At 49.5% G+C, this 12,018-nt stretch overlaps 1 protein-coding gene across 4 annotated transcripts in view; it reads left to right on the top strand.

Moving 5' to 3' along the window:
• The window catches only part of HEXA (hexosaminidase subunit alpha), a 29,317-nt gene extending 19,067 nt beyond the window's left edge, over positions 1 to 10,250 (top strand). For 3 of the 4 annotated variants that reach the window (XM_008072860.1, XM_021706124.1, XM_008072870.1), the window contains exons 3-14: positions 722 to 787; positions 1,525 to 1,571; positions 2,388 to 2,498; positions 3,340 to 3,441; positions 3,915 to 4,047; positions 4,953 to 5,133; positions 5,978 to 6,064; positions 6,324 to 6,396; positions 7,432 to 7,615; positions 7,827 to 7,917; positions 8,562 to 8,666; positions 9,986 to 10,250. In XM_008072860.1, coding sequence (XP_008071051.1) covers positions 722 to 787; positions 1,525 to 1,571; positions 2,388 to 2,498; positions 3,340 to 3,441; positions 3,915 to 4,047; positions 4,953 to 5,133; positions 5,978 to 6,064; positions 6,324 to 6,396; positions 7,432 to 7,615; positions 7,827 to 7,917; positions 8,562 to 8,666; positions 9,986 to 10,049 — 1,244 coding nt within the window. In that variant the 3' untranslated portion in view covers positions 10,050 to 10,250. The remainder of the gene's footprint in view (positions 1 to 721; positions 788 to 1,524; positions 1,572 to 2,387; positions 2,499 to 3,339; positions 3,442 to 3,914; positions 4,048 to 4,952; positions 5,134 to 5,977; positions 6,065 to 6,323; positions 6,397 to 7,431; positions 7,616 to 7,826; positions 7,918 to 8,561; positions 8,667 to 9,985) is intronic. The other variant, XR_505314.1, reaches the window with a different exon arrangement.
• Positions 10,251 to 12,018: the final 1,768 nt, after the last annotated feature.

Below are 12,018 nucleotides of genomic sequence, written 5' to 3'. Positions count from 1 at the left end.
TTCACTGCAGCCTTGACCTGCTGGGCTCCGGCGATCCTTCTGCCTCAGCCTTCCAAGTAGATGGAACTACAGGCATGCACTACCATGCCCGGCTGATTTTTGATTTATTGTAGAGATGAGGTCTCTCCAAGTTGCCCGGGCAGGTCTCAAACTCACCTCAGCTTCCCAAGGCGTGGGATTACAGGCTGAGCCGCTGAGCCACCGAGCCCGACTTGAATCAAGTCTTACTCTGTCACCCAGGCTGGAGTGCAGTGGAACACTCACAGCCGCTGCAGCCTCAACCTACTGGGCTCAGACGATCCTTCCACCTCAGCCTTTCAAGTAGCTGGAACCACAGACGTACACCACCACGTCCAGCTAATTTTTTGATTTATTGTAGAGATGAGGTTTTACCATTGTCCAGGCTGGTCTCAAACCCCTGGACTCAGACAGTCCTCTTGCCTCTGCCTCCCAAAGTATTGGTATTACAGCCGTGAGCCACCACAACCGGCCATAAGTTTTGAATTTATTGTAGAGAAGAGACCTTTGAAGTTGCCCGGGCTGATCTCAAATGCCAGGGCTCAGACAATCTTATCACCTCAGCCTTCAAAATTGCTGGGATTTCAGGTGAGAGTCACTGTACTCAGCAAGTTTTTTTAATCTAAGGATTTATATAGACTATCTGGTCTATAATGTGAGAGTAGAAAACCTTAACCAAATGGGATCATTTCTGTCATTTCAGATACCCTGACCATAAATGATGACCAGTGTTTACTCCTGTCTGACACTGTTTGGGGAGCTCTCCGAGGTAACAAGGTGGGGCTGATGTAGAGAAAGAAAGAGAGAGAAGGCTGATGAGGGAAGGTTGGCTTTGGAAGACTGACTTTGGTGGAGTGAGGGACAGACCTGGGGACCTAGCAAATAGCCCCACTTGAGGAAGATTTATTTTTTTGAGTTGAAGTCTCACTCTGTTGCCCAGGCTGGAGTGCAGTGGCATGCTCATGGCCACTGTAGCTCTGATCTGCTGGGCTCATGCGATCCTTTCACCTCAGCCTTCCAAGTGACTGGAACTAGAGGTGCAAGCCACCACACCGGGCTAATTTTGGATTTATTGTAGAAACGAGGTCTTGCCAAGTTGCCCAGGCTGGTCTCAAACTCCTGGGCTCAGGCACTCCTCTTGCCTTTACCTCCCAAAGTACTGGGAATACAGGCATGAGCCACTGTGCCTGGCCAGGGCTCTCTTAAGATTCTTGTTAATTCAAGGCTAAGGAGATATGGATAAGAGATAGGTGGGGTTTGAAAGTTAGTAATATTGCTTGGAGGGGCACTCAGACCTCTTATTCTGCCACCTCACCAAATTACAGAGTAAAAATGGCTATTGGCTTCCTAGTATTCACTTTTCATAGTATTAGAACCATCAAGCCTATACTATATCCATTTTAGTTGTATACCAAACAATGTGCTGAGAACCTTCCAGATGGATGCATCCTTCCAGATGGATGCATCTCTTTTTCCACTCCCTGAGTCAGTCTCTACTTCTCACAGGCCTGGAGACTTTTAGCCAGCTTGTTTGGAAATCTGCTGAAGGCACGGTAAGTTTGGTCTCTCAAAAAGGGCTCCTTTTTTTTTTTTGAGTTGGGTCTCTCAAAAAGGGTTCCTTTTTTTTTTTTTTTCGAGTTGGAGTCTCACCTGTTGCTCACGGCCACCGCAGCCTCGACCTGCTTAACTTAGGCAATCCTTCCATCTCAGCCTTCCAAGTAGCTAGAACTACAGGTGTGCACCACCACGCCCAGCTAATTTTTTGATTTATCGTAGAGGTGAGGTCTCACTAAGTTGCCCAGGCATTCCTCTCACCTCGGCCTCCCAAAGTGCTGGGATTACAAGCATGAGCCACCATGCCTGGTTTAAAAAGGGCTCCTTTTTAATCTGTGGGGTTTTCTCCCAACGTCGAGATTCCTGGAAGAGTCTCTGTTGTCTTAGACAGGATCCTGTTGTCTTGAGATAACCCCGGCAGGGTTGTAGGAGTAGAGATATGGATGGAAAACTGGTTTGGTAGATTTGATTTGTTTGGAGTCATTTTAATTTGGTTCCCTGAGTCAATATTTTGGAGTGACCTGGAGGCCACACTTCTTTGAAGAAAACAAGCATGTTAGCAGGAACATCCAGAACACATAGGCTGAGTGGTGTATGGGACATTTGTATTTGGCTGGCATGAGACAGTTGCCCTCTGAGAAGGTGGCTGCTTGTGGCTGTTGATGTAGAGGTGGGAGGCATTTGGGGAGATGGCTACCCTGAGAACAGTCACAGAATGACTTTTCAGGGATCTCAGGAGAGTTTTCCTCTTCTCCCTGAACCCGCATAGTAAGCTCCGTTTGAATCCTGACACATTCAATGCTTGGTCCACACAGTTCTTTATCAACAAGACTGAGATTGAGGACTTCCCCCGCTTCCCTCACCGGGGCTTGCTGTTGGATACATCTCGCCATTACCTGCCGCTGTCTAGCATCCTGGACACTCTGGTACCCAGGCCTTAGGGCCTTCTTCACTTTTAGGGTTCTGGGGTGATGGGACAAGGGATAGATCAAGTTCCATATTCTTAAAGAGTTAGAGAGGAAATGTATGAAACTGTGAGCTCCTGGGAAAAATGTAGAAGATGACCTGCTCCAAGACTCAAAAAAATCAAGCGTAACTTAGACCTACCCTTCTGGCTTCTGTGGTCAATGTTCAGGCTGTTTCCAGCGATACAGAAGGTGTTTTGGGGACTAGGCATCTTTGACAGAGCTGACTTTACTTAGCTCAAGGTCATGGGAAAGAGATATTCAGAGCCTTAGCTGGGAAACCCCTTACTTTCTCCAGTTGATGTGCAGTCTTGCCTGACAATGCCAGTTCAGCTCCTGTGTCTGCCTTTTCTCTGGCTCCTATGGTGAAATCAAAGGAGTCAGCACATCTTGTGGCCTTAGCTTCTGAGATCTATGAGTTAAAGGGGTACTAAGTTCCCAGCAGGACACATCTGGGGCACAAATGGAAGGAGGAAGTAAATCTTCAGGCTTTGGGGGGCTTTTGGGAGACTCCAGAGCACCACAGTAGTTGCAGCCCACCTCTCAATGTGACCAGAAATTCATCTTCAGAAGAGAGACCCCTTGTGCCAGCCACCTTGAGATGTGTCCTGGGAAAAGAAGTGTATCCCAACACACTTCCCTCCATGTGAAGCAACCCCTGATGGGAAGGTTGTATTAACCCTAAAACATTTCACTGGAAGCTGTGGGGATGCCCCTGGGCCTGCCAGCCTGCCCAGCTTCCCAAGTTTGAGGTTGAAGTTGGAGAAGCTGTGATGGATTTATGGTGTGCTTTGCCCTACAGGACGTCATGGCGTATAATAAATTGAATGTGTTCCACTGGCATCTGGTAGATGACCCTTCCTTCCCATATGAGAGCTTCACTTTTCCAGAGCTCACTAGAAAGGTATGTCCTGATTTCACCCAGACTGAGTTTATGGGTTCATGTCTGAGCCTGGCAGTGGCTCGGCTGACGAAAACAATGGCTCTTATCCTAAGTAGCCAGTTTTAGGCAAATGTAGTGACTTAGGGGAAGGACACTGGATTTGGAGTGAGGAGACTTGAGTTCAAGTCCAGACTTTGCTGTTAATTTCCTTTGTGGCCTTTGGAAGATAAACTCCTGGTCTCCTTTTCTTTTTATTTACATTCTGTTAAATGGGCATAAAACCTGCCTTGTTTATCTCACTGACGTTATTATACTCAGATAAAAGAGTAGATGTGATAACTTGTGGGAAGTTTTGGTAAAGTAACCTGAACATGGACTCTGATACCAAAGGGCTATGGGCAGGACTTCTGCTGTCTGGGGAGTCCTGGGGCCATTTTGAGTATCACCTACTCTGCTAGGAAATGAGGACTTGAGGGGTATCTTGTGTCTTTCAGGGTTCCTACAACCCTGTCACCCACATCTACACAGCACAGGATGTGAAGGAAGTCATTGAATATGCACGTCTTCGGGGTATCCGTGTGCTCGCGGAGTTTGACACTCCTGGCCACACTTTGTCCTGGGGACCAGGTAAGAATAATGTCTGGGATTGGAGGGAGTCTGCTGATGATCCTCAGAGAGGGGCTTTAGTCTACTGACTGTTGGATGTGGCATCTGATGTCCCAGCCTTGGTCCTTGGAAGAATGTTTTCCATCAACCTCCACCAGGAAATTTAGACAGGAAGAACCTACTTTAGGCAGAGGAGGCCACTTCCTGTTAAAATATGTAAGGGCAGATTCTTCCCATATGCTCTTGCTTGTGGTTGTGCCCTAGAGTAGAGGCTGAGGATCAGACCCCCAGGGTAGAATCTGAAGGAAAGAAGCCCAAGGGTGGCCTTCAGAGGTTAGAGTCAGTCAGTCTGCCCACTCATTGTCTTCTGTACACTCTCACCCCTCAGTGAGTCCCCCGGACTGTGCCCCACAGCTGGCAAAAGGAAGGTTGAAAGAGGCCATCTGCCTTGTAGGAAGTTGAAGATATGTGTGGCTTCAGCCTCAGGAGGGGAGGACTCTTAGGAAACATAGAAATATTCTGGGTGATAGCTGACCTTACCACAGGAGCAGACAGAAGAAAGATTTTGCCTGTTTGACTGGACCAGGCTGTCCCTCTGCTTTCCTGCTTGAAGGCAGCATGAGGAGAGCAGCTTGTGGGAGCAGGGGTGGCACCTGCTGGAAGTATCGTATCAGAGCAGGAAGTACGTGGATGCTGACAGCTTTCTGGCTGGAACCCAGACTCTGCCTGTGACTGTGGATATATTTGTACATCTTTTGATAGTGACTAAACAGTGGTGACTGCCAGTGTCTATGAGTGCCTAAGTGTGACGTGTGTGATGTTATGAACCAACTGTCTTACTTTGTATGACTTATGTCCTTATGTGTAGGACTATGCAAAGTGGTCTGTGTACTTGTGACACTTGCCTGTGGTTCTCTGTGGCTTAGGTATCCCTGGACTGTTGACTCCCTGCTATTCTGGGTCTCAGCCCTCTGGCACCTTCGGGCCAGTGAATCCCAGCCTCAACAACACCTATGAGTTCATGAGCACTTTCTTCTTGGAGGTCAGCTCCGTCTTCCCGGATTTTTATCTTCACCTTGGAGGAGATGAGGTTGATTTCACCTGCTGGTATGAACTCTTTGATCTTCCCATCCTGGCCTGCTGAACTGCTTACTCAGAGTAGAGGTCAGCACCTGAGGGGCTGCCTGTCTCAGCTGCTGCCTGGGGTAACCTTGAGACTGCAGTCTACCTTAGCTTCCCTTGCTCAGGGCTTAGGCCTCCTGCTCAGGGCTTAGGCCTCCTGCTCAGGGCTTAGGCCTCCTGCACAGGGGCCCTGCCCGATTTTGGAGAGGCTGTTGATGTGACCATCTCCTCTACCCTCTCATGTCCTTGAGGCATTTACAGAAAAACCAGTTCTGAGCACAGAATTGTCCTGGAAAAATTCAGGATAGGGAAAAATAATCCCTCTTTATAAGACTGAATTACAATAGTCTGGTTGAAGAGTCAAGATGCAACATTGAAGATTAATATAGTACAGCATCTAATTAGTATTAAATTGTAAAGTCCATGCCATCAGATCTAGAGGGTAAAGGCCTTTGAGAAGAAGGCACTGGGGATGGTTCTGTGGAGAGCATTCCAGAAGGAAGACAGTGGGAGCAGATATAGACGTGGAAAGGCAAGGGCAGCAGGCTTGTCCTCTACCTGGAAGAGCAGAGAGGGAAGCCAGAACCCAGAGTGCTGGAGTCGGGCTGAGGATTCCCGGTTGCAGTCCCCAGGGGGATTCACGGCTCTGTCCACAGCCCCATTCACACGGCTCACTTGGCCACACATTCCACGTTTAGGGCTTCTGAGATTGTTGGTTATTTAGCTTTTCAGGTGAGAAAAGGAAGATGTGGGAGGTAGGGTGACTGATACCCGGGTTTAGGTTTCTAGGATGTTGAAAACTTAATCTTCGTTTTCTCCTGGGATTCAGGAAGTCCAACCCAGATATCCAGGACTTCATGAAGAAGAAAGGCTTTGGTGATGACTTCAAGCAGCTGGAGTCCTTCTATATTCAGACGTGAGGAAGGAAGGGGGCTGTCCCTCACTCCGGTGGGGTCCTCACTTTCCATACCAGGGTCTGGCCCTGCATTTCCACTCTCTAGGCCCCTGAAGGGTTCTTCTGTCCTGTCCTTTCAGGTTTGGAGTGGTTAGTTCCCTTGCCCAGGGAAGATACTGACTGCTCAGTCAGGAACTGGCCCCCGGCCAGGCTCAAGCCCTAGAGCCTAGAGCCCATCTGAACTGAACAGACACTTTCTTGACACTCCTCTCCTCTCCAGGCTGCTGGATATCGTCTCTTCTTACGGCAAGGGCTATGTGGTGTGGCAGGAGGTGTTTGACAATAAAGTCAAGGTGAGCTGGGGCAGAGAAGAGGAGCCCCTGGCAGTACCTCCCCCTGGTTTCCCAGCCCTCCTTGTCTCTGCAAAGACTGATCCTCCTGCTTTGACAGGCCTTACAAATGTTTAGAGCACTCTTTTCCCTGTATACAAGCTGCAGAGTTGTAAGCCCTGGATTTACATGTCAGAGCCTCTGTCTTCCCTCACTACAAACTGATCAAGAGGTACATCTGGCCAGGTGTGGTGACTCATGCCTGTAATCCCAGCACTTTGGGAGACCAGGGTGGGAGAATTGCTTGAGTTCAGGAGTTCTAGAGCAGCCTCGGCAACACAGACCTCAATTCTACAAAAAATTTAAAATACAAAAATTAGCAAGGTATGGTGGTATGTGCCTGTAGTCCCAGCTACCAGGGAGGCTGAGGTGGGTGGATTACATGATCTCAGGATGTCAAGGCTATAGTGATCCTGAATTGTGCCATTGCACTTCACCCTAGGCAACAGAGTAAGACCCTGTCTTCAAAGAAAACAAAACAAAAACAACTATTTCTACTCTTGGGTTACTTGGGATTCCTGAAACTGACATGATAGGCTGGATTTTCCTTCCTGAGTCACATACCAGGGTCTTCTGGGTCTCTGGGAGCAGGGCTACCTTCTTCATTTTTTTTCTTCATTGTTGAACAGTAAGATCCCAGCTTCCTGTCACATGTAGGGGATCTGCAGGAACCTTGTATCATCCCAGAAACATTTGGAAACTCTTGGACATAGTAGCTCCTGGGCCCTACGATTTGCGTCTCTTAACTTACAACCATATTAGTAGCTGTGTGTACAGGGGGGCTGCAGAGTGATGGGGACTTGGAGAGGGACAGGTGTCTCTCAGGGCCTGTGGGCTCCTCGGCCTCTGTGCTGAGGTGTGAGCTCAATGGTTAGGAGTCATAGAGACACAGTTGACTGGCTGCTGGGAAAGAGAGAACATATACCCCTGGACCTAGGCTGCCTGCATATGAATCTCTTGAGCTCTTTGCTATTGCTGCCATTTAACCTTTTGTGATAGGTTCGGCCAGACACAGTCATTCAGGTGTGGCGAGAAGAGACTCCAGTAAGCTACATGAAGGAGCTGGAGCTGATCACCAAGGCTGGCTTCCGGGCCCTACTCTCTGCCCCCTGGTATCTGAACCGTATATCTTATGGCCCTGACTGGAAGGATTTCTACCTAGTGGAGCCCCTGGCATTTGAAGGTGAAAGCAGGGAGCTCCACTTGCTGACCAGAGGAGGCTAGGCTAGGGCTTGGGGATAAAGCCTCTGGGCCAGATGTTGCAGGTCAGGAAATGCAGCGACCCCCCTGAGGAGAGGGTCGTCTTGGGAAGGTGGTTGAAGGGGAGCCCTAGAGTCATCAACCCCGCCCCCCCCCCCCCCCCCCCTGGCCTGCCACTCCTCATTTTCTCCCAGGTACCCCTGAGCAGAAGGCTCTGGTGATTGGTGGAGAGGCCTGTATGTGGGGAGAGTATGTGGACAATACAAACCTGGTCCCCAGGCTCTGGTAAGGCTTTTCTGGGGGACATAGAGGATTGGGCCTGCAGGCAGGGGTTCTCTCTTACAGACTGAACCCCACATAGCACCCTCCAGACTAGTACCCTCCCCTCAGGCCTGAAAAAAGAGGCTATGCACAGGCCTTCTGCAGATTTGTGTGTAATACTTCACACGTGACTTCCATGTATGTGCCTCCATCCACCCAGTAGGTGTGCAGGGTACTGTTAGCCCCACTTCACAGACAGAGATAATGAGGCCTGGAGAACACAGGTGACTTATTCTGAATCTAACACTGGGAGGCCCTGATTCCCGTGATAATATTTCCCTCTGCTGTTTCCTCAGCAGCCTTACGAGGCATGGCTGGGTGTGCAAAGGTTACATTTTAAGGACGTCTGTTGTCATTACCAGTTAATGACACCTTTAAGGCTTTGGGAGAGGAAGAGTATGGGATTACTAGCCACACATTAATGAAGATGGAGCTGGTCCCTGAAACTCTCTGGGACCTGTTCTGTCTGGCTGTGGCTCTGAACAGATTTTGGTCACTCCCCCGGCTCTGAGCTAGTCCAGGTCTAGACAAGTGGCAGCAACCTATGGATGTCCAGCGCCTTTGCAGAGAACACAGGACCCAACTTGGAACATGCCTCTCTCCTCCAGGCCCAGAGCAGGGGCTGTTGCTGAGAGGCTGTGGAGCAGCCAGTTGAGTGTTGACCTGCAATTTGCCTATCTGCGTTTGTCGTACTTCCGCTGCGAGTTGCTGAGGTAAGCGGGCTATGTGGCCTTTTAAGGTGAGTAGGGCAGATCAGGGCTTGGGACCCCTTGCTGAGAGGAAAAGAATGGTGAAAACAGCTAACACTTAGAGAGGTTTACAGCCGGCCCTTCAACCAACTGTGAGCGAATATATTCAGAAACAAGTAAATAAAAGAACGGTGATACAATAAGAATTAATACAAATAAAAATATAACAACCATCTATGTAGCATTTATATTATATTAGGTATTTATAAGTGATCTAGAGATGACTTAATGTACGTGGAAGGTTGTCCTTGGGTTTTATGCAAGTACTGCACCATTTTACACCAAGGACTTGAGCAGCCTTGGGTTTGGGTATCCACTGGGGTCCTGAAACAAGTCCCTCACAGATACTGACTGACGACTGTACTGTGTGGCAAACACTGTGCTAAGCCCTTTATGGGCGTTGTCTTGACTCTTCACCACAATCCCATAAAGTAAGTATCTTTTTATCTTTGTTTAGAGAGAGATGGCTAAAACACAGAGATGCCAAGTACCTTGCCCAGAATCACTAAGAATCAGGATTTGAACCAAGCCAACTTTCATGGGCTCTTATGACACCTCCGATTCTGTTGAGGCTGTGCCTGTGTCATTTCCCTGATTTCTTCACTGCCCAGGTCTTGAGAACTTGGGGGATATGGCTCCATGTAGAGCACTGTCCTGGGCCAAGAGTCAAGCATCATGGGGTCTAAGCCTTGACAGTAATTCACTGGGTGACTTTGAGCTGGTTCTCCAAGCATGTTCTTTATTTGGATAATAAGGGAAGCATGCCTGGAGGGCTAAGGAGATTGACCAGGTCTTGGAACTTGTGAGTCTGAGGCCTAAGGATGAGAGTTCATGCCCAGGTGCATGGACTGGACAGTGCCTCAGTCTCTTCTGCCACCATATTGACAGTGTTTCAGAGCTGGCAACTGTGGGGTCTGAGTAGGACAAGAGGCTACCTCTTAGGCCTCTACCTCTTTTCTAAAGGGACTGAGTTATTTGAGGCTGGGGTACAGGATCAGGCAGGATAGAAAGAGAGAGGGGCTCCGCAAAGCTCCTGGGTCTCACTGTATCAAAATCACCCTGAGCACTTGTTCAGCTTGCAGATCCCCAGTACTGCCTCACCTCAGGCGAGATTCTCTGGACTTGAGCTCCCCTAGTACTTTTGGTTACAATGACAGTTTGGAAGTCACTGAGATGGGAAAGGGGAGACTGTTGACTGTGGTTGAGGCACAGACTGTAGCTGGGGCCTAAGAGTGACACCTTCTGAGGGGCTCATCTTGCCATTTCTTCCTGTCCTCTTGCAGGCGAGGTGTCCAGGCCCAGCCCCTCAATGTAGGCTACTGTGAGCAGGAGTTTGAAGAGACCTGAGTCAGCGCAGCCCCAGGCACCAAAGAGGGTGCTGGCCCTAGGAGAGTGATAGTGGGGCCAGGCTTCACTGCATCCCGGCCGGTGGACGGAGCCCCTTGCCCACATGGCCCTGTGCTTGGAGAAAAGGGGGCTGGTGCTGGCACTGGCGTCCAATAAAGAGCGATGTGGTATTTTTCTGTCATGAACTTGGATCGCCTGTGTAAGAAAAAAATGTGACTGTCCCTAGGATAAGGGGGCAGCCGGTACTGGCATTCTGTTCTTGAGAGGGATAGAGCCCATGGCTCAGTACCTGTCCTGGAGGAGTCTTATCAGTTGAGAGTAGGGAATGATACCTGTGGCCTTTGTGCTTCTCTGCTGACCCTGTGAGTTCTGTCACTCCACTCCCACCCCCAAGCATGTTCCTCACCACAAACCTGCCCCACCTTCAGCTTGGTCACTGCTCTTCCATGTCACGCCTCCAAGACATCTGTATCTGGAAGACAGTGACACTGTAGAGGCCTGGAGGGACTCTGGACAGCGGTGAGGGCTCCAGACCCACCTGGGCACAGAACAACCCCTCCCCTGTGCAGGGCCACACACCTCTTTCCCCAGAGCTGCTGTTCTTTGGGTTTCATGCTGCTTTGGTTTCATACAGTCAATGCATTTCAGTTTCGTATGTTACTTAAATATTATTGAACATGCACTGTAGTCTAAGCACTGTGGTAAAGTGTCAGATTTAAAGAACTCAGGCCCTAGTCAATTCCAGAATGATCAGGCAGCTTCCACCCCCACCCCCACAACCCTTTTTCAGCCCAAAGCTGCTTCTCAGGGAATGGATGGCACAGCTGGGACATACCCCTGTGGGGCCAGGAGGTGGGCATGGGACTCTGGAAGAGGATCTTGTGACTGATTTTTCTCTAAGAGGAAATGTCTCTTGGTGGACCCAGACTATCCCTGGTGGTTTCTTGGGCAGAAGTGATATGAGCTCAGAGGCTGGGGCAGTAGTGGACCATAGCCATTCTGCTAAGTTCTTTTGCCTGTTCTTGGGCTTGGAGGACAATGATGAGGGCCCAGACATTTCTTTCAGAAGCTTCTGGTGTGGACACAGAAACCTGGGCAAGGCAGGGCTGAGAGGGACCCTAGTAAAACTCAGCTCTTAAACACCACCCTTCAGTCCCTGGATCATGTTCCTTTGGGGGCCCAGTTGAAGGTGGACCAGCCCTGCCTTCTTGTGCTGTTTCTGTAGGGACAGGACAGGCATCTGTCAGCAGAATCCTCTTGAGATTTTCACATAGTACAGCCCTGCCCAGGGCTCTGGCCAGGAGATGCCAGAGCTGAGGCACCCCCACAGGAGCCCCCTTCTCTCCATGACCAAGAAGCCTGTGGGTGGACCTAGGCAAGGGCCCTGCACACATGCTGCTGCACTTCGCATCCCTCTACCTCCCTCCTAGGCACAATCAAATGTTGACATCGGGCAAATATTAAAAAGAGCAGACACAAGTTGTAAGTTTCAAGTCAAGAAGGCAAAGATAGTGAAAACACGCGCGTTAAAGCAGAAAGGTCCTGTGATTGTAAACATTTTCTTTAATGTTATTTTACCAATAAAATTAACGTGACCTGGTCCAGACCATCAGTGGTAGGGCATGCTGTTCCCTACCCTCATCATTGCTCCTCATTGTTCTACCGATATGAGAGCTTTTACCCAAAGATCATTAGACCTCAAAATGCTGACAGATCAGAGGCCTCCCCGATCACCCAGTCTGTTCAGTGTGCAGAGTAAGTTTCCCCAACTCTCCTCGATTTACCTGGGCTGTGAACCTCTAGCCCACCCTGTGGAGGTCAAGACTCCTGAGGACTGCTTGTGTTCTGTTCACCACCAGGGGGCAGGAAAGTGCCCAGACTGATGTCCTGGCTCCAGTTGGCCTAGGAGCAGAGTCCTACCTAGCCCAGCCCATGCTCTCCTCAGAATCTGTTGAGGCAAAGCTGGCCT

Source organism: Carlito syrichta, unplaced genomic scaffold (assembly GCF_000164805.1).
Source record: "Carlito syrichta isolate Samal-C Ts95f unplaced genomic scaffold, Tarsius_syrichta-2.0.1 Scaffold115619, whole genome shotgun sequence".
Classification (NCBI taxonomy): Eukaryota; Metazoa; Chordata; class Mammalia; order Primates; family Tarsiidae; genus Carlito; species Carlito syrichta.
Note: the sequence above shows the minus strand (reverse complement) of the source record. Positions and strands in the feature narration are given on the sequence as shown.